General features: G+C 41.2%; 2 protein-coding genes across 8 annotated transcripts in view; one reads left to right on the forward strand and one right to left on the reverse strand.

Moving 5' to 3' along the window:
* LOC135100743 (nose resistant to fluoxetine protein 6-like) overlaps positions 1-21,368 on the reverse strand; it is a 34,860-nt gene extending 13,492 nt beyond the window's left edge. For 2 of the 7 annotated variants that reach the window (XM_064003974.1, XM_064003968.1), the window contains exons 1-9: positions 17,320-18,452; positions 5,993-6,103; positions 5,586-5,726; positions 5,283-5,430; positions 2,460-2,628; positions 2,281-2,301; positions 603-688; positions 271-362; positions 8-116 (exon numbers count right to left, since the gene is read on the reverse strand). In XM_064003974.1, the coding sequence (XP_063860044.1) occupies positions 8-116; positions 271-362; positions 603-688; positions 2,281-2,301; positions 2,460-2,628; positions 5,283-5,430; positions 5,586-5,726; positions 5,993-6,103; positions 17,320-17,326 (884 nt within the window). In that variant the 5' untranslated portion in view covers positions 17,327-18,452. Of the gene's footprint in view, positions 1-7; positions 117-270; positions 363-602; positions 689-2,280; positions 2,302-2,459; positions 2,629-5,282; positions 5,431-5,585; positions 5,727-5,992; positions 6,104-17,319; positions 18,455-19,601; positions 19,735-20,714 lie in introns of those variants that run through there. The other 5 variants (XM_064003971.1, XM_064003973.1, XM_064003972.1 and 2 more) reach the window with 5 other exon arrangements.
* LOC135100363 (muscle M-line assembly protein unc-89-like) lies at positions 8,413-10,507 on the forward strand. Its single transcript, XM_064003182.1, has one exon. It carries the CDS (start codon positions 8,413-8,415, stop codon positions 10,465-10,467), a length of 2,055 nt encoding a protein of 684 aa, XP_063859252.1. The 3' UTR covers positions 10,468-10,507.
* Positions 21,369-23,581: the final 2,213 nt, after the last annotated feature.

A 23,581-nucleotide genomic window follows, 5' to 3' on the forward strand; every position in this document is an offset into this window, starting at 1 on the left:
ACATCACCTCATAGCATGCAGGCAGGTAATGTTCCTTGGATTGGCCTTGAGGTTTACCTGGAACATCTTACTTAGGTTGGTGTAAGCAGAGAACACCAGCAGGTAACGGAGAGCACCTGTGGAAGATAGGTACTATTAATACCTGCAGACAGCAGCATTACAAGACACCTGAGTATTTTCACCTGCACCTGGCAGGGACAAACCTCCTCTACCTTGAACAGAGTGGTAATAGAGTGGCAATGATTGGCAGGGCTGGGTGACAGGATGTACCTTTGGCCAAATAGTCACTGCTGCTGAAATGAAGGTAGATGTCCACGAGGGAAGCACAGCCAATGAGCACCAGCAGGAAAGTGGCCAAGGACCTGTTTTGTCCAGAATGCACCAGCAGGCAGGAAACATGCACGAACAAGACAAACACAGGAGAGGCAGGCAGGCAGGTGAGCAGGAAAGAAAGAGGGAGTGATTTCAGCAGGTTGTTATTGGCAAGACAAACACTGCTCACTTTACCATGACTTTCAGCACTAACATTTCATTGGAATACATCATGTGCATGTGCAAAAACAAGTGGACAATTAAATGTCAAAGAGAAAGAAAAGACTCACACGAATCCTATATCACCATCTGTAAACTGGAGGTCAGTGTCTTGCTCCTCACAAAAGATGACTGCAGGAAAAACTCCAGTGGGAACTACCGTATTTGATGGCTCATAAGACGCTACTTTTTTCTCAGAAAAAGGGTCAGTAAATTAGCCTGCGTCCAATGAGGCAAAGGTCCAACTTTGAGGCAGTAATAGGTTACAAGTCTACGGCAACAGAGGCTCTAAATTCAAACCACAGATGTCTTTGCACAACTAAATAAAGTCATGATTGGTAGTACGCCACAAAATGCTCTTTCTTTCAAGGTACCAATGTGTAGTATCTCATACTTACTGGTAATCCACATAGACTTTGACCAGTCAGGAAGAATTTGCTTAACCATGCACCACTTCTTCTTGGAGTTTTGTTGGGGCAGTGTAGGTTGTGATGTCACAGCCTTTGATGCCCCAAAGGTGAGGTATCCAATTATAATATTAGACTAGATGTGATGGAGCTGGTTGGATTTGTGGAGAAGGTTCTGGCAAGGTGGAGATGGTGCACCACGTTTTTCAAAACAAACGCGGTCGGTTGCGTTCCGACGTGACGTACTCGGTGACACCGAGTGTGACGCCGTTACTGATTGAGGTAAGACAATAGCCACACTTTCATACAATTAAAATTGAACCTATCTTTTTAACATTCTTGCTTTGCATACATATGAAAAAGATTGAAGCTAGAGAAACTTTTCTTTTATGAAAATAGACTAATACACCTTGAGAACGAATATTTCTTCTATAAAGGAATTGAGTGTCATGGGATAGGCTGGCTTGAGGTGATGATCTGCATAATATTCATGTAATAGCTTATGCAAGAGTGTTTAAAACTTCCAGATTTTATTACACAACATGATGGAGTCAAAAAAACGACACAATTACACAATTGCATACAAGCTACAAGTAATACAATATGCTAAGGAAAACGGCAACAGAGCTGCTGCTAGGCATTTTGGTCCACCTCCAACTGAGAAAATGATTCGTTTTTGGCGAAGAATTACATGTGAAAGATGCTAAAAAATAAAGTATGAAAAAATTTTATTATCACTGTAGTCCCTCAGTTAATGGTGCCGCCAAGAGCTAGGTGCAGTTAATGTTTACATTCAGCTGAACCGCATTAAGACTGAAACTCCCCTGCTTACCACACCTTTTGGGCACTAGAGGCTGTGACATCACAGTCTGCATGGCCCCAACTAAAATACCAATAAGAAGATTGTGTTTACACGTCAGCAGGATTGGTACAATCTTGTCTTTCAATACCCTCAACCGAACCATTACGTTCTGGCTTTCAAGGCCCGCAACCTTACCAAGATTTGACTCCAGAAATCCAACCAGCTCCACTGTATCTAGTCTGAAACACTACCTGTATACCACACCTTTGGGACGCCAGGCTGTGATGTCACGGCCATCACAGCCTCAACAAAACCCCAAAAAGAACAAGTAAGCTGCTAGCATAAATTAAACTTTTAAATGCTGAGTATTGGTATCTAATAGTGATCTAAATGCACGTGAGAGTCTTCAAATGTCGCTTGAATTCCTTGACTTCATATCGATAGCCTAAATCTGTTAATTTTTGTTTTTTTCTATTTCAATACATGCCAGAACTGGGTGCGTCTTATGAGCCCGTGCGTCTTATGAGCCATCAAATACGGTAGGTACTGGGCAAGACTGTCCTGCAGAAACATGGAGAGACTGAGGATGCTGCCCCTCTACCCCACACACTCTTTATCTCAATGAAAATAGACAAACAAATAAATAAGTTACAACAAAATAAATAGTTTAGAAGCAGGGCAAGGCAACTGAGATTCACCATACTGTCTAGTCCACTAACCTGGAGTTCCTCCTTGGTGCACACATTAGGCATACAGGTTCCGTATTCCATTTCAGGAAAAATGGTCATCCGTGGCTTCTGTGCCCACTCCCTCACCAAAGAAAAATCTAGTTTCCCCGGGGCACGTCCCAACGGAAGCTGCTGGTGGGCAAACGTCGCCTCCACGTCTCTGAGGATGATGTGATAATGATGCTCCTTGAGATGCAGGCAGCACAAGTGCAACACAGCACAGAGCAAGAGCAAGAGCAAAAAAAAAAAAAGAGAGAGAGAGAGAGAGAGGAGAGAGAGAGAGAGAGAGAGAGAGAGAGAGAGAGAGAGGAGAGAGAGAGAGAGAGAGAGAGAGAGAGAGAGAGAGAGAGAGAGAGAGAGAGAGAGAGAGAGAGAGAGAGAGAGAGAGAGAGGGAGAGAGAGAGAGAGAGAGTGTCTTGAAACTTCCCTCTTGAAAGAGTTCAAGTCATACAAAGGAGGAAATACAGAAGCAGGCAGGGAGCTCCAGAGTTTACCAGAGAAAGGGATGAATGATTGAAAATACTGGTTAATTCTTGCATTAGGGAGGTGGACAGAATAGGGATGAGAGAAAGAAGGTCTTGTGCAGCCAGGCTGCAGGAGGAGGGGAGGCATGCAGTTAGCAATATAAGAGGAGCAGTTAGTGTGAAAATACTGGTAGAAGGTAGCAAGAGCTGCAACATTATGGGGATGAGGGAAAGGCTGAAGACAGTTACAGGAGAGAAGTTGATAAAATGAAAAGCTTTTGATTCCACCCTCTCTAAAATAGCGGTGTTAGTGGAACCGTCCCCCCTCCCCCTTCTGGGGATGAGAAAACTGGCAGAAACGACTAAAAATGCCTAACTTCACTTAACCTGATTTAGCTGGAAATGAAATGTGAATTTTCCAGTTTAGATTATAAGTAAAGGACATACTGAGGAAGTTCGGGGGACAGTTGAGTGTCAATGAAGAAGAGGGGATAGATATTGTGTGAAGTTGATAAATGAAGGAATTGAGTTTTTGAGGCATTGGACATTACTAAATTTGCTCTACCCGAAATTTATGTTTGTGTATGCTACTTTTAGTCTTCGTGTGTGTGTGTGTGTGTGTGTGTGTGTGTTCTCTCTCTCTCTCTCTCTCTCTCTGTGCCCTCCTCTCCCTTCCATCCTTTTCTCCCCATTCCCTCTGAGAGAGAGAGAGAGAGAGAGAGAGAGAGAGAGAGAGAGAGAGAGAGAGAGAGAGAGAGAGAGAGAGAGAGAGAGAGAGAGAGAGAGAGAGAGAGAGAGAGAGAGAACAATCTTAAGGATTGCGAAGTTGTATGAGACTGATTGAGAATGAAAGTGGATGGAAGGAGCATAAATGTGAAGAAAATGGATGGAGGAAAAATGGAAAGAGGTAAGGGACAAGAAAAGAGAATACTTATTTCACAATACTTCCTCCCTCCCTCTAATTCTTCATTCACTTTTCGCACTTGGTGTTTATATCTATTCTTTCTACTTTCTCCCCATCCTCCCATCCTCCTCCTTCATCTCCTCCACTTCCTTGCTCCATGTACTCCCCTTCCCGGTTATGTTCGTTCCCCACTTTTTTTTTTCTCTCCTTTCCTGTTTCCTCTTGTCTCAGACCTCCCTCCCTGTCACCTTCCCTCACCCTTATCTGTCAGTGATGAGAGAGAGAGAGAGAGAGAGAGAGAGAGAGAGAGAGAGAGAGAGAGAGAGAGAGAGAGAGAGAGAGAGAGAGAGAGAGATTATTAGTAATATCATTAGTGACAATATTTGTGCTTAGTGTACTAATGCTTCAACTCCACACCTATAGGCATAAGCTTACAGGCCTACGCGTCTGTACTACGGCCGCATTGGACGCACTGCTATTATCTGTTACTTTTCAAGAAAAAAAAGTGGATCTAATGCGCCTGCAAATACCGTATATATCAATCGAAAAAGCATTTTTTTTAGTTTCTTAAATTTTAAAAGTAAAATATGGTTATTATCTACACACCACTCCTAAGAATTGTAAAGAATGTTTTTTTTTTTTTTTTTAAGGAGAAAATATATCCTAATTATCAGATAAATTTTTTCATATTGAAACTTTTATCTTTTTTTTTTTTTTTTTTTAACTCTGGTTCGCACCTGTAAAAAAAAAAAAAATGCGATTAAGGGGAGTGGGTGTCTGTTACTCTTAGAGGTGACATTCACATTTGTCTGATCCTCATGATTTTTGGTGTGTAAGTACCTTAGTACCTACAAAAAACAAATCCCCAATTTTCTCTGAAATTCGCCGATTAGTTTTGTACATTGTTTTTTTTAAGCAAAAAAAGTAACCGATAAAATTTCTTCTCACTTGTTTTTCAACTAATTGCTATAAAATTTAGTGTCGATAATATACATACATGTATCTTCACTTCCCCAAAGTTAGATTTTTTATTAGATATTTCATTTTGAAATAAAAATTAAGAATTTTTTTCTTAGAAAAAAAAAAAAAAACTGGCACAGTATGAAGAGCCTTCTTTTGAAAATCTGTCTTTGGGGAAAAATAGCCCGTTCTTTCCTGTTTCCAGCAATACCTTTATATCTCCATTATCTTGTAGGATAACGAAGGAGAAACGCTTGATGTATGAAAAACTTAAGTTTCGAGATATGAGGCGTTTTCTTCTGAGAAGTGTGTAATTCCACATGTTGGAATTACACACACATCACTCCTAAGAACTCAAAATAAGGTTTCACATATGTACAGTGGTTCTTCTTTTAAGGTCAAGCTTTACAGGTAGGTATGTACGTACGTACACACATAGCACAACAACAGTAGCAGTAAATGAAGGATAGCTGTGCATCTACTTACAAATTTCCAAGTCTGGAAGGATGAATCCTGCAGTACTTTCCCTTGATGGTGCTGTCCGGAGAAGCCGCAGTCACACACTCATCGTAGAGGCCGTTATATTTATTGCCAGAAAGGATCCCGTCAGTATTCTTGCCCCACGAGTCCATCACTGCATGATCATGTCATAGTTAAACTATAACTAATTGAATGATTGAAAAAAAAAAGTGGGAAGGGGGAGGGAAAGCAAATTATACGTTATGACCACTATGTTAAGCTAGACGTTATGAATCCTTTGGTAAGCTTGTAAGCACTCTCATAACTCACTGAAGGCTGGCCACGTGAGGTTGCGCTGCAGGTCCTCGACCATGGTGCTGAGGGCCCGGCCACAGGGACTGGTTGGAGACACGGCCACAGGAAGGTAATGCACTGCGTTCTCCGCCGCTGTCTGCTGTACATATTCCAAAGCTGAGAGTAGTGGAAAAGAAGTAGGAGAGAGCGACGCATCAAATACCAGTTGGGATCCCAACTGAGCCTGCTAATCACGATTTCTACAGATCATCGAGGGAGGCTTTATTTTGAGAGAGAGAGAGAGAGAGAGAGAGAGAGAGAGAGAGAGAGAGAGAGAGAGAGAGAGAGAGAGAGAGAGAGAGAGAGAGAGAGAGAGAGAGAGAGAGAATTTTATTATTAGTAAAATTATTTGTACGTAGTGTATTACTTCTTCAATGTCTCACCCATATTCAGCGAGGAGTCTGCGCCTCGCCCTGCCCCACACAGCAAGAGTAGCAGCAGCAGCAGTCCCGTCAACATCCTGTAGTGTTGCTGCACGGTGTACAGCCATACCACTAAAGGCCAACACCGAGGCGACGCTTTTAGTAGATCGCCTTATTTATCTAACAATTATATAATCACAGCTGCATAGGTCACCTGTACCAGACACTCTACGTATCTTGATGAAGTGGCTGATGGTGATTAAGGAAGAGAGGAGAGAGAAGAAAACGAAGAAGAAAGGGTAAAGATTTTCTTTTGTTAGAATCTTCGAAATTAACCAATCTGGTGCTGGATGTTCCAAAGACTAAAGGTCCCTTTATATCGTTTAAGGGTAATGCTCCAAGAGTAAAGGTCCTTTATGACCAGCGACAAGGCAGCGAGTCAACGCTGCCCGTGAACAGTAATGCTCAGTATTGCTCCCAGATTATATCGATCTCATCGTGGTAGGGAAGAGTACACCGTTCAGCACCCCCCATAACTCTGCGTCTTGATAATATCCATAGCAGTGGGTCTGTCCCCTACTGCAACCATGTGGTTGAAATTAGGTTGAGTGTTCTCTCGCTCTATGCTCGTCGGCTCTTGCTCGCTGGAGCTGATCACCTCTATACTGTCAAAATAGTTTGTCAGTTTTCAGTTTTTATTGTTTTTTTTTTTATTTATTTATTTTCCTTTTTAGACCAGGTTAGAGTTTTCAAATAGTATACCTGGCGAAAATGGGAGGGTCTGCCCTCACATATTATATAACTGAAAAAAGAAAAGAAAAGAAAAAAAAAAAAAACTGAAAACGTAATGAATACACCTTCAAAATTTAATCACGAGTCTTACTGCGTCACACACATGAACGGCGCTCTTACCACACACCATTATTCGCATAGCAGACCTCAGGAGAAATCAAGGCCAGAACGTTTGGAGTTTGAAAATTATATAAATCAGAGACGCTCTTGAGAAAAAGTAAGCTGTCTCGGGGAACGGGAAGTCACCTTAATTTTTATTTAGTAAGTTTATCATCTATTTATTATATTTCTTTATTTATTGTTATTAGGGTTGTGGTTTTGTTTTGGCTCTGTTCTTGTGGCTTTGTTCTCGTGGCTTTGTTCTCGTGGCTCTGTTCTTGTGGCTTTGTTCTCGTGGCTCTGTTCTTGTGAATTTGTTCTCGTGGCTCTGTTCTTTTGGCTTTGTTCTCGTGGCTCTGTTCTTGTGGCTTTGTTCTCGTGGCTCTGTTCTTGTGGCTTTGTTCTCTTGGCTCTGTTCTTGTGAATTTGTTCTCGTGGCTCTGTTCTTGTGAATTTGTTCTCGTGGCTCTGTTCTTGTGGCTTTGTTCTCGTGGCTCTGTTCTTGTGGCTTTGTTCTCTTGGCTCTGTTCTCTTGGCTCTGTTCTTGTGGTTTTGTTCTTGTGGCTTTGTTCTTGTGGCTTTGTTCCCGTGGCTGTTCTAGTGGTTCTGTTCTTGTGGTTCTGTTCTCGTGGTTCTCGTTTAAAGACGGAGGGAGACCGTTTGAGAGGGAGTCAGCTTCGAAAAAAAAAAAAAAGGAAAAAGAAAGAAAAGCGTATGAGGCAGGTGAGAAATGTCTACGAGGGAAAGAGAACGGACCTGGTCTGTGTCCTTCGAAAGAAATAATCAACAGGACCTTATTATTTTATTCATAACTTTGATGTAATTGTCACACCACGGTCACGTTTGTTTTGCCTCGGCAGTCCTACTCGGGAGATGAAGGGAATGCTTGTTTTTATAATGCAGCCTCTCTCTCTCTCTCTCTCTCTCTCTCTCTCTCTCTCTCTCTCTCTCTCTCTCTCTCTCTCTCTCTCTCAAGTGGCTTAATTCAGTATGGTTTTGATGATGAGCAACATAAACAGCCAATTATGAATCTCCATTAGTGCAAAGCTTTACTAGATTTTACTAATGGAATGAGAGAGAGAGAGAGAGAGAGAGAGAGAGAGAGAGAGAGAGAGAGAGAGAGAGAGAGAGAGAGAGAGAGAGAGAGAGTCACCCCTCTGAAAGGCGGTAGACACCACAGTCGTGCTCGTGCAGTGCTCGCTCGCCACCTCACCAATGAGGCCAAGCTGGCACTGTGCTCCTCCCGCCCTTTACTTTGAAATCACCGGAAAAACGTTGCTCGATATTCACCCACAAATATGGCCAGTGCACTGTGGCCAGTAGTGTTATTGATCTTGATGGGGATAAGCAGGGCAGTACCGTTTGCCGTCTCCAGTGCAGATAAAGGAGTTTCTAAGGTCAGCCATCTTGAAATTGATAACGGCGCCATTGTGAGCAGCACTGATGAGGAGCACAGTGCACTGCAGCAAAAGTCACGTGGCAAGGAGGAGGAAAACGCCTCAAAGTCCGACGCAGCAGAAAGCAAAAAGGAAGACAGTACTCCGCAGAACATGTCTGGTGACGAGGGAGAGAAGAGAAATTCTAACGACAAAACAAAAAGGAAAAAGAAACCCAGCACGCCCACGTCTAGCGCCGAGAAAGAGGAAGACACTAAGCAAAACACAACAGGGAATAAAAAGGAAGGTAGCACAATGAAGAATAAGTCTAGAGACGAGAAAGAGGAACGCAATTCAAAGAAGGACATAACAGAGAGCAAAACGAAAGGCAGTACACCGAAGAGTGGTGAGGAAAAGCGAGAACCTTTAAAGCAGGACACACCAGAGAGCAAAAAGAAAGACAGGACACTGCAAGGCAACTCTAGGAAGTGGAAAGAGGAAGACACTGAGCATGATATAGTAGACAGCAAACAAGAAGGAAGCAACTTGAAGAGCAAGTCTAATGGTGAGGAAGAGAAAATTGCTTCTAAGCAGGGTGGTGCAGAAAACGAAAAGAGACACAGCAAACTGAAGAATAACTCCGATGACGAGGAAGAGGAAGACACTCCTCAGCAGGATGTAAAAAAGCGCAGTAAGTCACACGGAATATCATCAGCGAAAAGTCCTGCCTTGGAAGAAGAGGTACAGACACGTTCCGCAGGCAACAAACGAACAAACTCACCGAAACCAACAACACTTACAGATACTACAACCGACGTGCCATCAAGCCCTTCCATACAACCCACAGTGGCAGAAACCGCAGCCGGTAAGTCAGCAAGTCCTCCCAAACCAATGACACCGACAGATACCGCAGCCGACATGCCGGAAAGCTCTCCCACACAACGCGCACCGACAGATACCGCAGCCGTCACGCCGACAAGCACTCCTCAGTCGATTATAGAACAGAGAATGCTCACCCACCCAAAGGGCACGTCGATAAACGCTGACGATAACGACGTGGCGACAGACAAAACCATGAACGACATGCCGATGAATATCACACCGGCAAAAAACACCGAGGAAGGCGAGTCGCTAAACAAACCGACATCCATTGCCGCGACAGACATGCCAGCAAACACTACCGGGGACGCCGAGGAAGCCGTGTCGCTGGACTTACCCCCTGCCATGATCTTCGGCAGGAGCGGACGGCCGAATTCATGTTCTAAGTCAGAGACAACGACACAGACACCCACTGTCCAGGAGGCTGAAGATGAGTGCAAGCCGCCATCAAAGGAAAAGCATGAAGCGAAGGCAAATCCTGAGCGTGGCACGAAGGAAGGAACATGTGAAAAAGAAACTGTTCCTGAGAGCTGTTGTGGAAGCACCGCTACTAAGTGTTGCCTAGAGACAGACCAAGCAGTCCACGTGGCGTACAGGAAGACACTCTCATCCCTGGAAGATCGATTAAAGAGACTTGAAGAACAAACGAAATCCATATACGATAGGTTGTTTGCGGTAGATTGCTCGGATTTGGCACCTTTAAAAAATGAGTCCGAGCCACAGACGTTTTACTTGGAACAAGGGGGGAAGAGGCCAGTCCGCGTGCTGTGCGAGATGGAGACGGAGGGCGGCGGCTGGACGGTGGTGCAGCGACGTGATCCTCATTTCACACCTATTGACTTTCAGCGTGGCTGGCACGACTACAAGGTAGGCTTCGGCACGCCCGAAACAGAATACTGGGTTGGGCTGCAGAATTTATACGCTTGGACTAACTCCAGGCAGTACGAGATGCGGGTTGAGATTACAGACTATGATGGCAATGCCGCTTATGCCCACTACAGACGCTTCTACGTGGAAGGCGAGGATCAGGATTTTCGGCTGCACGTCTCAGGCTACCGTGGTACGGCAGGAGACGCCTTGACGAACAGAAACACAGCTGACAGCTTCACGGCCGATGGTATGAAGTTCAGTACTTTCGACAGGGACAACGACCTGGCAAATGATACGAACTGTGCCCTGCTGTGGAAGAGCGGCGGTTGGTGGTACAACTGCTGCTCATGGTCCAACCTGAACGGACCCCACTGGCGGGACGCGGACGGCAGTGGCATTGGTATCAACTGGCACACCTGGCGCAACAAGGAGTACCTGCACACCTCCACCATGATGATCAGGCCGTCAGCATTTCTTTAAACAATGAATAGCGTTCCCCTAAGTGTTCGTGAAACGAAAAACCTCATATATATATATATATATATATATATATATATATATATATATATATATATATATATATATATATATATATATATATATATATATATATATATATATATATATATATATATATATATATATATATATATATATATATATATATATATATATATATTGCAGCAAACTCCACTAAATCATAACTGAGTAAATTTGCTCGCTTTTAAAACATTTCTTTGAATCGATATAATTATGAACAGAGTATGACGCGACACTTCAGTCTTTTCAGCCAGTGCGAGTGATCAGTAGCAGAACATGCAGTACTGAAAGTGCCCGCCGCTGTACAGGACTGCATCGAGAGAAATTCTAGCACCTGGAAAAAAAAAAAAAGTACTGTGTGATGTATGCTCTTTTCTTTAATTATTCACTTATTTTTCAAGCATCGTTTAAAACACAGTTACCTCTGGAATGGTGTGGTGGCGTATTGCATGAAGTCTGCAACGTTTGATCACAACATTGCCAGGGATCGCATCCCAAAGTTCCAAAATCTTATCTCGATTGCTTTCGTGGAAGTTACAGGGATTTTTCAAGAGCGTTTTCATGATTGCATTGGCAGTTTAACAAAAATTCTGCACTACCGATGGAAAAAGAACCCATGGGAACCTAACAAATGATCTCTGTGGTCCTTGAAATTAGTTCTTATGAGAAGCCAAAGCTTTTCTGGCCGTGATTGTGTAATGAATGGCACTGTAAGGTCACGCGACCCCCAGCGTGGTGATCATATATTTACTGAAAATAACAGTAGTAAGAGAGTAGTAGGGAACGTGGACTCTCTTCCGCCATGAAGTAAATTATTAAACATGATCAATATAAGAAATTCAATAGTGTAGTGAAATTGTATGTCTGAACAGATACATTTTTAAAGGTGGATGTATAAATAACTTCTCTCTCTCTCTCTCTCTCACACTGAAAACTTGCCAGCAATATCCAGGGTGTTTAATCTTGCGCCATTTCACGTACACACGCCAACTATATTACTAAAATTGTGGAAATCTGCGCCATAAAAGGAGTCACATCGTCTGTCTGTTGTTCTCTTTACCCTGAACGTTCTCGAACACTCACAGCCATCACTCCTCGTCACCTTCATGCCAGTGATTTCCCATCCCTATTGAATCAAACCCTACTCTTGAAATATTTCTGCGCTGCACCTCCACTACTTTCAAAAGGCTCTGGATGAAGTTACACTGGTTTTTAAATGTTTATACAACTGCATTAATATGTCTACATTATTAAGAGGCGAAACTCTTGAAAACCGGCCTAATCATCTCTGCGGCCTTTGAAAATAGTCGTGGTGAGAGAGGAGTGCGTTTCAAGATCTTACCAATAATGAAGAAAAAAAAAAAGGGGAAAAAAAAAAAAAAAAAAAAGGGTATTGATTTTTTTTTTTTTTTTTTTTTATGTAGGAAGGATACTGGCCAAGGGCAACAAAAATCTAATGCCAGTCCCATAAAAGGGTCAAAGCAGTGGTCAAAAACTGGTGGATAAGTGTCTTGAAACCTCCCTCTTGAAGGAATTCAAGTCATAGGAAGGTGGAAATACAGAAGCAGGCAGGGAGTTCCAGAGTTTACCAGAGAAAGGGATGAATGAATGAGAATACTGGTTAACTCTTGCGTTAGAGAGGTGGACAGAATAGGGGTGAGAGAAAGAAGAAAGTCTTGTGCAGCGAGGCCGCGGAAGGAGGGGAGGCATGCAGTTAGCAAGATCAGAAGAGCAGTTGGCATGAAAATAGCGGTAGAAGACAGCTAGATATGCAACATTGCGGCGGTGAGAGAGAGGCTGAAGACAGTCAGTTAGAGGAGAGGAGTTGATGAGACGAAAAGCTTTTGATTCCACCCTGTCTAGAAGAGCAGTATGAGTGGAACACCCCCAGACATATGAAGCATACTCCATACATGGACGGATAAGGCCCTTGTACAGAGTTAGCAGCTGGGGGGGGGGGTGAGAAAAACTGGCGGAGACGTCTCAGAACACCTAACTTCATAGAAGCTGTTTTAGCTAGAGATGAGATGTGAAGTTTCCAGTTCAGATTATAAGTAAAGGACAGACCGAGGATGTTCAGTGTAGAAGAGGGGGACAGTTGAGTGTCATTGAAGAAGAGGGGATAGTTGTCTGGAAGGTTGTGTCGAGTTGATAGATGGAGGAATTGAGTTTTTGAGGCATTGAACAATACCAAGTTTGCTCTGCCCCAATCAGAAATTTTAGAAAGATCAGAAGTCAGGCGTTCTGTGGCTTCCCTGCGTGATATGTTTACCTCCTGAAGGGCTGGACGTCTATGAAAAGACGTGGAAAAGTGCAGGGTGGTATCATCAGCGTAGGAGTGGATAGGACAAGAAGTTTGGTTTAGAAGATCATTAATGAATAATAAGAAGAGAGTGGGTGACAGGACAGAACCCTGAGGAACACCACTGTTAACAGATTTAGGAGAAGAACAGTGACCGTCTACCACAGCAGCAATAGAACGGTCAGAAAGGAAACTTGAGATGAAGTTACAGAGAGAAGGATAGAAACCGTAGGAGGGTAGTTTGGAAATCAAAGCTTTTTGCCAGACTCTATCAAAGGCTTTTGATATGTCCAAGGCAACAGCAAAAGTTTCACCAAAGTCTCTAAAAGAGGATGACCAAGACTCAGTAAGGAAAGCCAGAAGATCACCAGTAGAGCGGCCTTGACGGAACCCATACTGGCGATCAGATAGAAGGTTGTGAAGTGATAGATGTTTAAGAATCTTCCTGTTGAGGATAGATTAAAAAACTTTAGATAAGCAGGAAATTAAAGCAATAGGACGGTAGTCTGAGGGATTAGACCGGTCACCCTTTTTAGGAACAGGTTGAATGTAGGCAAACTTCCAGCAAGAAGGAAAGGTAGATGTTGACAGACAGAGCTGAAAGAGCTTGACTAGGCAAGGTGGAAGCACAGAGGCACAGTTTCGGAGAACAATAGGAGGGACCCCCATCAGGTCCATAAGCCTTCCGAGGGTTTAGGCCAGCGAGGGCATGGAAAACATCATTACGAAGAATTTTAATACGTGGCATGAAGTAGTCAGAGGGTGGAGGAGAGGGAGGAACAAGCCCAGAATCCTCCAAGGTAGAGTTTTTAGCAAAGGTTTAAGCAAAGAGTTCAGCTTTAGAAATAGATGTGATAGCAGTGGTGCCATCTGGTTGAAGTAGAGGAGGGAAAGAAGAAGAAGCAAAGTTATTGGAGATATTTTTGGCTAGATGCCAGAAATCACGAGGGGAGTTAGATCTTGAAAGGTTTTGACATTTTCTGTTAATGAAGGAGTTTTTGGCTAGTTGGAGAACAGACTTGGCATGGTTCCGGGCAGAAATATAAAGTGCATGAGATTCTGGTGATGGAAGGCTTAAGTACCTTTTGTGGGCCACCTCTCTATCATGTATAGCACGAGAACAAGCTGTGTTAAACCAAGGTTTAGAAGGTTTAGGACGAGAAAAAGAGTGAGGAATGTACGCCTCCATGCCAGACACTATCACCTCTGTTATGCGCTCAGCACACAAAGACGGGTCTCTGACACGGAAGCAGTAGTCATTCCAAGGAAAATCAGCAAAATACGAGTACCTCCTCAGGTCCCCCCAACTAGCAGAGGCAAAGCGCCAGAGGCACCTTCGCTTAGGGGGATCCTGAGGAGGGATTGGAGTGATAGGACAAGATAAAGATATGAGATTGTGATCGGAGGAGCGCAACGGAGAAGAAAGGGTGACAGCATAAGCAGAAGGATTAGAGGTCAGGAAAAGGTCAAGAATGTTGGGCGTATCTCCAAGACGGTCAGGAATACGAGTAGGGTGTTGCACCAATTGCTCTAGGTCATGGAGGATAGCAAAGTTGTAGGCTAGTTCACCAGGATGGTCAGTGAAGGGAGAGGAAAGCCAAAGCTGGTGGTGAACATTGAAGTCTCCAAGAATGGAGATCTCTGCAAAAGGGAAGAGGGTCAGAATGTGCTCCACTTTGGAAGTTAAGTAGTCAAAGAATTTCTTATAGTCAGAGGAGTTAGGAGAGAGGTATACAGCACAGATAAATTTAGTATGAGAATGACTCTGTAGTCGTAGCCAGATGGTGGAAAACTCGGAAGATTCAAGAGCGTGGGCACGAGAGCAGGTTAAGTCATTTAGCACATAAACGCAGCATCCAGCTTTGGATCGAAAATGAGGATAGAGAAAGTAGGAGGGAACAGAAAAGGGGCTACTGTCAGTTGCCTCAGACACCTGAGTTTCAGTGAGGAAAAGAAGATGAGGTTTAGAAGAGGAGAGGTGGTGTTCTACAGATTGAAAATTAGATCTTAGACCACGAATGTTGCAGAAGTTAATGAAGAAAAAGTTGAGGGGGGTGTCAAGACACTTAGGGTCGTCGACGGAAAGGCAGTCCGACCTGGGGACATTTATGGTCCCCTCCCCAGATGGGGACTCCGAGGCTGGTGTAGGAGTCGCCATGATTTTAAAATTTTTGAGTGAAGGGTGTGTGTGTTATTAGGTGCTTGTAGTTTTGTGGAGGAAGAGAGTTGTCTTTAGAGGGCAGGCTGTGACTGCCCCCTTGTGTTGTGAGACACAAAGGAAAACGTTCAGTGAGGTCACAGCTGGGTTTAATGATAAGTTCACAGCACCCCCTGAACAGTGCTTTAGACCTCACTGGGAGTAATTATCGTTTCGGCAGGTGTCTACTGCCTCCTTCCAGTTCTACCAAATATGAGAAGGGATGCTGCGTATGTCATTAGTGAGAAGTTACTGGTTTGTTGAGTTGACGAGCTTAGTCATTCAAGGCTTGGTTACGACTTTCTCTAAACGGTCTACATAAACTTGTTCTCCCTTCTTTCTAAACAGACTAACGAGGTGTGTAATGTAAGGCGTGTTTCATAATTACCATTTACTACCATGAAGTGCTGGTAATTAAAGTATTATATAATCATTACCTACGCAAAGATTTAACTTTTTCATTCTTATTCTTATTATATTTTTTATTATTGATTTAACTATTAATTTACTTTTCTGTTTTTTTTTCTTTTTTTTTTGTTATTTATTTATTTAGTTTTATTATCTACAGGAGACAACATTTAATCAAGGTTGAAAAATCACAGCTGTTTGACTTATCACTCTATCACCGTCACTTTCACCATTCACCGCCATCACTCATTACCGCCCACCCAGTATCATTACAACTTAGTCACACACCTCGGCACCCATTAACACCTCATTACTCCATCCATTACACAACCTCATGAACGCCCCATAAATCCACATTCCCACCATCCATCATCCCCACTCACTAAGTCCCTATTAATTCACCTTAACAACCCAATATACATCTTAACGCGAGTACCACCTCATAAGTGCTCATAAACCCACATTACCAATCTGTAACATTCTTACAAATCTTCTTAATTGATTCCCAGTTTAGGTCTCACATCTAATGTTTATATTCTCTTCTTCATTTTTTATCTACAGACTCCATCAGCTCTCTTCAACTTCTCGGTCTTGCTCTTGGTCTCTTTCCATGGATGCAACATACGGCAATCGCTCCTCTTTCATTGTCGCCACGTGACCGAACCATCTCCTTTGTATGTCTCTCACTCTGTCCAGAATCGTAACTGTTTGTCCTGTTCGTTGTCTCACCTCCTCGTTCCTCATTATCTTCCCATCATTATCATCCAACAATTAGCTCAGTCATCTCCCTATCACCTATCACCCATCTTCTGAACTCCCATTACCACCTCGTTACTGGTTGACTCGCTGCTGATATTAACGTTAATAATGATAATATTAAGGTAGTATTACGGTAATATGACCCTAAATATGTGTTGCTGAAAGAAAACTGCTGAAGTAAAGGAAACAAAGAAGAGGAGGAGGAGGAGAAACAAAGGAAGAAGGATCCAGCGCACGACAAGAATAACTATGGCCGTGGTTTTATATATATATATATATATATATATATATATATATAAAGGGGAGGTTCATAATATTTGCAATTATTGGGAGAAATGTCCAAGAAACGTCATTTGAGTGAAAGTTAAAGAACGTTACGATTAAAGAACGTTTCGTAACAGAGAGAGAGAGAGAGAGAGAGAGAGAGAGAGAGAGAGAGAGAGAGAGAGAGAGAATAAGTAACAAGCTTCACGGATTGTTGGCACACGAAGCAGACGTAAACATTAGAGAGAGGGAGTTTATTCAAGATTATGCAAGGCTAAGGTTTCTTTTCTCTTTAGTCCTCTATACTCTACCCTGCTTCATTGTGTATTATATGTGTTCGGCAAACGAGTACAGGTGGTTGTTATTATCAACATCATTATTGTTCACTAGTGATTACAGTTAGGCGAAGGAAAAGCACTGTGGTACATCATAAACAGATTCTAAAAGATTTGTTGCAACTCATTTTTTGCAGCAAGGGAGGAAAGTACGAGGAGAAGGAGGGAGATAGTCGAGTGCTTTCAAAAGACAGACAGATTGTACAAGAAGACAGGAAACAAACTGTAAAAAAGATTTGTTGCAACTTTTTTCTTCGTAGTAAGGGAGGAGAGTAAGAGGAGGAAGTGAAGTTATTAGAAAAATTTCTTGCGTGACGCCTCGACAACTAGGAGAATGAGGAGGCGGAAGAAAAGAGCCAGTAGACAGTTATTGCTGGGATTGCAAGCTAAGAGGAAGTGTACTAGTCGTGTGGCTGAATGCTATTTTGTATCTGTTTACTCGTACTTTTAAGAATGCATGGAAAGTACGAGTAAGAGAAATCCTGGCCCCCTTTAGGCAGATGATAAGAAGCACACAGTGTACGTACAGTACATGGGAAGGAGGTAAGAAGAGGCAGTGAATCCTTAGCTTTGCCCCTTTTCTTGTCTTTTCCCCGCAGGTGTGTGTGTGTGTGTGTGTGTGTGGAGAGAGCGCCGTTCCAAAGGCCTCACCAAGTCTCACCGACAATCCACACTGGGTGACTCCCTACTCTAATTCAAGTTCATGCCGAGTATCGAGACCAAGGAAGCTAAAGACACAACATATTCGAAACAATATTCTGAAACACTTTTGCCCCGCACCTTCACTACAATTAAAAGGTTCTGTTTGAAGTGTCACGTGTTTTTAAGTGTTTTTATGGATTTAGTTACAGATTAACAAGATTTCTACATTACTAACAGGAGAAACTTCAATGAAACCCGACTAGTAACTTCTGCTGCCTTTGAAAATTGTGGTGGTGAGAGAGCAAAGCGAAAGATAATGAATGCTAAAGGGAACCGTAAGAGAAGCGTCGTTCAATCTCGATTCATGTGATCGAGCGCTCGGTTGAAATGCGTGATTATCCTTCATAATCTTCATCTTTACTCGGCAATATCTTGTAGCGGTACGTTACTGGAATACTGGAAGGCAGGCTGAGCGACTCTCTGATGCCCAGCTAAACTCAAGGTTGCGCCTCCAAGCTCCGAGGTAAGTATGGTTGTGAGCAAGGATTTTTATTCTCTAATATTTTATGATGCGAATATTCCACATGGAACATTCAGCACAATACGACATTAGTGCTTAGGCAACACCACGCAGACACACATAAACACATATTCGTATTTAATCATTTTACTGCTATGGTAATCTTTGCTGTTAACGTTCAGGGCATTGCAAAAGATAATTTGCACAGACACAGAAGATACAAAAATATTATTTTTGTCGTTTCTATATCACAAAACTATTTGAGAGACTAGCACACACAGACACACACACAAAAGTGTCTTAAAAAGGTTGTACGTCAGTGGTTGTGAGGGAAAGAATATCCAGCAGTGAATGAGATTGATTAATTGATTATTTTATCGTCACATTAATTTACTGTCATATGCTATTACCATTGCGTTTCTTTTTCTTCCTTTCACGTAATCTAATTTAACTACCACATACGATACAACCTCATTGCTGACACCCCCCCCCATCTCTCTCTCTCTCTCTCTCTCTCTCTCTCTCTCTCTCTCTCTTTCTCTCTGGTCGAAAGAGATCACCAGTAAGTCACTTATGAGATGGCTGATGTGTGTGTGTGTGTGTGTGTGTGTGTGTGTGTTCGTCAACGTGTCCATGCTAGAGTAACCTTTAGCATCGGTTTGTTTACACTTCACCTCACGCCTCCATTGGCTGAACGTGGCAGGTTCAGAGTTTATTTAAAGGGGCGAGAAGTGGAAGGGAGAAAGGCGTGGAGAGAACAAAGGATATTGACTATCTCTCTGTAATCAGGTCCTCTAATAACACTCCACGTCACCTTCTAAGCATGACCTGATTAACAACTTTTCATCAAGGGGGGTGAGTGAGTGAGTCATGTGTATTGCTTCTATCATCTGTATCATTACCACCTCCACCACCACAACTGCCTCCTTGGTGTAATAATTACTGATAAGCTGTCACCAGAGAAACACAAACAAGATTAGAGGTGGAACATATAACCTACTGAGAAACATGAGGACAGCATTTACACATTTGGAAAAAAAAAAAAGGTGACCATGATATCCCCAAGACTGGAGTATCCAGCTGTGGTGTGGTAACCTAGCGCCAAGAAATCTATAAGAAAACTGGAGGGGATACAAAGACCAGCAACAAAGCTACCTCCAAGTTTGAAGGCTCTACCCTACGATGAAAGAGCGTCTAAATTGGGTTTTCTAACATTGGAACAGAGAAGAGAGAGAGGTGATTTGATCACACTGTGCAGTGATGAATGGAAAGGAAAATTTGGATAGGAAAGACTTGGCAACGTTGGATACAAGAGGCTTGAAAGGACATGGCAGAAAAAAAAAAGCTTGTATAAGAGAAAATAGCTTCCCACATAGAACTGTGGAAGTCTGGAATGATTTGAACAGAGAAGTCATTAATGCAAATACGATAAATTAATTTAAGACAATGTTAGATAAAAAGTAGATATGGAGACGGGGCAGCATATATATATATATATATATATATATATATATATATATATATATATATATATATATATATATATATATATATATATATATATATATATATATATATATATAGCATAGCTCTTTTCTTGTATGTTACAACTAGGTAAACACACACACACACACACACACACACCACCTTCTTATTCGGCGAGTGGCTTAGCGCAGGCCAGTGAGCTCAGTGTCAATGTGGTAGATACAGAATCTGGCGCTGTACACCACCCTGCTCCACGTTGCACTCCACTGCTGTAGCTGTACTGGTTCTCTCCAACCTGTGTGGTGGAGGGGTGAGGTGAGGTCAGATGTAGATGGAACCAGATACACTTTTATAGTGAACAAGTATGGGAGGAGTTAAGACATGGAAGGAGTGAGATTTTTTTTACTTATGTAAAAGTCATACTGCTAGCAGTGGCGTACCGAGGTGGGGGAAGTGGGGGGTGCATGCGGCCACGCCCCCCCTCCCCCTTTTGCAAATGTATCAGTGCATGTATGTATAAAAAAGATAATAAACTTGACCTAACGGTCTAAACCGAATCTCCAAGCTGTATGTAATATCTGCGCTTGCAAGAATTCTGACCGGAAAAAAAAAAAAAAAAAAAAATATATATATATATATATATATATATATATATATATATATATATATATATATATATATATATATATATATATATATATATATGGTCCCCGTCCCCCTTTTCAAATTTCTGGGTACGCCACTGACTGCTAGTGTAATATTAGGTTAGATTAGTATCCATTAAGGGGGTGGGGGTCCAAGGGAGGGTATAGCCCCGGCTAGTTTACGTTAGTGACCTTCAGGGGGCTCCAGGGGCGGGGGGGGAGCGAAGTGCTCCCTGGTTAGGTTAGGATAACCTAGAAATTTACTGTTTTCGATATGACATTTCTCATCCTTAGATTTTTTTCAGGAATGTCAAAAATGCCTCATTTTGGCTTTCCCCACCCAAAAACCCCGCTTTCCCACAAGGTCCCCAAGCTTGTTGAGGATAGGAGAAGTGAAAAACAAGAAAGGCTGTATTGTGTTCAACTGGAATTTTACCCTCTCTCTCTATTCTTCAACTTTCTCACACACACACACACACACACACACACTACAAAACTTATCACCACTCCAAAAGCCACATCACAGAGCAGTCAAACTTCCCACATCAAACTCTGATCCAGCTCCACAATCCACCAATCCTGTGAGAAGCCCGAGGAGTCAGAGCCAATGGACACAGCCTGTCACCCTCACCTTGAAGAGGTGTGGCTCCCGCACCAAGCTAGCCACTGTTCTGACACGTCTCCACCAGCTTCTCCGCGTTGCATCTAATGAGTGTCTTGAAGGCCAGGCCGGGGTCTTGGGAGTCACTCATTAGGTCTGCTAGTGATGGCCTGAGGATATGGAGTGTTGTTCTTGTTCGATCACATGTGTCGCTGGTGTGTCAATGCTTCTATGTACATGTCCCTCCAATCCGCCATCTTCGTTTACTCGGCTGTCATCATTCGCATTTTTTTTTCCGACGATGGGAGATATTTCACAAAACAGGAACTGATATATCAATAAAAAAATAATCTACAATTTTTAAAAGTAAAAATTGATCAACATAAATATATTTTTATATATTTTTTTACTCAAATGAATAACAAAAGATAATCTCCGTAAAATAGATTGCCTCTTTTTCTTTTTTTTTTTTTTACTAAGTTATATTTGGTTCAGTTCATACTTGGGCTTATTTCTTTACTGAGATATCGTTTACTTGTGCCAATATTCTTTTACAACGCATTCGCTATAGCGCAGTTTTACGTGTATCATGTATGCCTCGAGACAGATGGCGGAACAGAGGCGGGTGAGGAGCATTCCGTGTGCGTTTTTTTTTTTTTTTTTCACCATTCCGTTATAAAAAAAAATAAATAAATGAAAAATAATATATATATATATATATATATATATATATATATATATATATATATATATATATATATATATATATATATATATATATATATATATATATATATATATATATATATATATATATATATATATATATATAGTACATAATATGTTTTATGTATACATTAATATTAGGCCAGTCTTTTTATAAGCATAAGCTTTTCAGGCTCAAAATAATAAAAATCTTAATAATAACAAACAATAATAATAATAAAAGTAATAATAGTTGAGAAAAATCAATGAAATATTAAACATACAAATTACAGACTACTGAACACAACTAGAATTTATAAAGAAAGTAGAATATAAACTAAAAAGAAACAGAGCAAAATCAATACACAATAAAAGACAAAAAATAATAATAAATGAATAAATAAATGAATATATAAACAGGAAAAGAAAAACATACAATGTAGAACAAATTAAATACAATACAACTCACAATACTATATAAGGAACAGAAAGAGGGAAGATGATATTAGGTCTAACTGAAAGAAAAAAAGCAATCTGTCATATAAAAATTAAGAAGAATTTAACAGATGACACATTAGTTTGTTTTTAAAAGTAGAGAGAGGAAGCTTTCTTAATATCCTGAGGAAGAGAATTCCAGATTAAAGGTCCTAAGTACATGGTGGAGTGTCTGAAGAGTGTAAGGCGATGGGATGGAAGGCAAAGCTGTTCTGTGTTGTGTGGGATATTGATGAGAAGGAAGTGAAGCACTAATATAATTTTTGTACATACAGTTTGCAATTGAAAGTTTAGTTATATCTTGAAGTTTAAGAATTTTTGTGATTTTAAATAGAGTAGTGTGTTCGAGGTAAGAACTTTTTGTGATAATTCTGATGATTTTCTTATGTAATCTGTCCAGGCATGTCAGATGGGTGGTATAAGTGGTAATCCAAATAGGGTTACAGTAAAGAAGGTGTGGATATATATGTGCATAATACAAGGTTTTCAGTATTTCACAGGGCATAAAATCTCTGTCTATACAGCATTGCAGTGCTTCTTGAAAGTTTGATAGATACATCATACATGGGATTTAAAGTTAAGTTTTTCCTCCAACATGACTCCCAAAAACTTAAAACTGCTTGTTATTATTGATTGTTAGTTCAGGGAAGAAAGCACTTATTAGAAAATAACATATAGTAAGTTTTATTGGTATTGATAGTAAGTCTATTACTTAGGCACCAATTATGTAATTTGTTAAGATCTTGATTAGCTTGTAGAAATAATGTTTCATTATTTGAGTTTGTGAAATACAAGGTCATGTCATCAGCAAAGAGGATGGTATTAGCAAAGGTGAAAATATTAGTAATATCATTGATATACAGAGTGAACAGTGACACTCCCTTGTGGGACACCAGTATAAATATTTTGTGTGGAAGACTTACGACCATCATATATTGTACACTGAGATCTGTTTGTTAGATAGTCTTGGAACCAGGAATGTAGCGGTCCACGTATACCATAAAGATATCATTTGACGAGTAGAATCATGTGGTTAACAGTGTCGAAGGCTTTGGAAAAGTCGACAAAGATGGATAAGACTGATAGTCTACTATTAAGAGATGAGTAGAGGTGAGAGGAAAAATAAAGTTAAGGGCATCATAAGTACTAGAACCAGACCTAAATCCATACTGACATTTACTCAAAATTTTCTTACTTTTAATATAGGCTACTAATTTATTCTTCATTAGTAATTCAAATATTTTGGAGAATAGAGACAGGATAGAAATGAGATGATAATTGTTAGACTCATTCAGGACCAGACTTTTGCACGGGTGTAATATTTGCAGTCTTTAAATAATATATATATATATATATATATATATATATATATATATATATATATATATATATATATATATATATATATATATATATATATATACTTTGTTTTACTCATGCCCACTAATTTCAGCCATGACCCACCTTTGTTTTGTATAGTATTTGCATTTTACCCGCCAACCCACTCTCTCTCTCTCCAGACAGCTGGTTCACATGACATCATGAACTGCACACTATTATCATCCACATGGAGAACGCGGGAGTGGAGCGGTTCACCTGGCCGATATAGAACTAGACGATGACATAAGGTGCTGGATGACGTAAGGCAGCTAAGTTTTTTGTGTAAGAGAGGGCATGAGGTAGTGATGGGATTGTGG

The sequence above is a fragment of the Scylla paramamosain genome, chromosome 5 (genome assembly GCF_035594125.1).
Source record: "Scylla paramamosain isolate STU-SP2022 chromosome 5, ASM3559412v1, whole genome shotgun sequence".
NCBI lineage: Eukaryota > Metazoa > Arthropoda > Malacostraca > Decapoda > Portunidae > Scylla > Scylla paramamosain.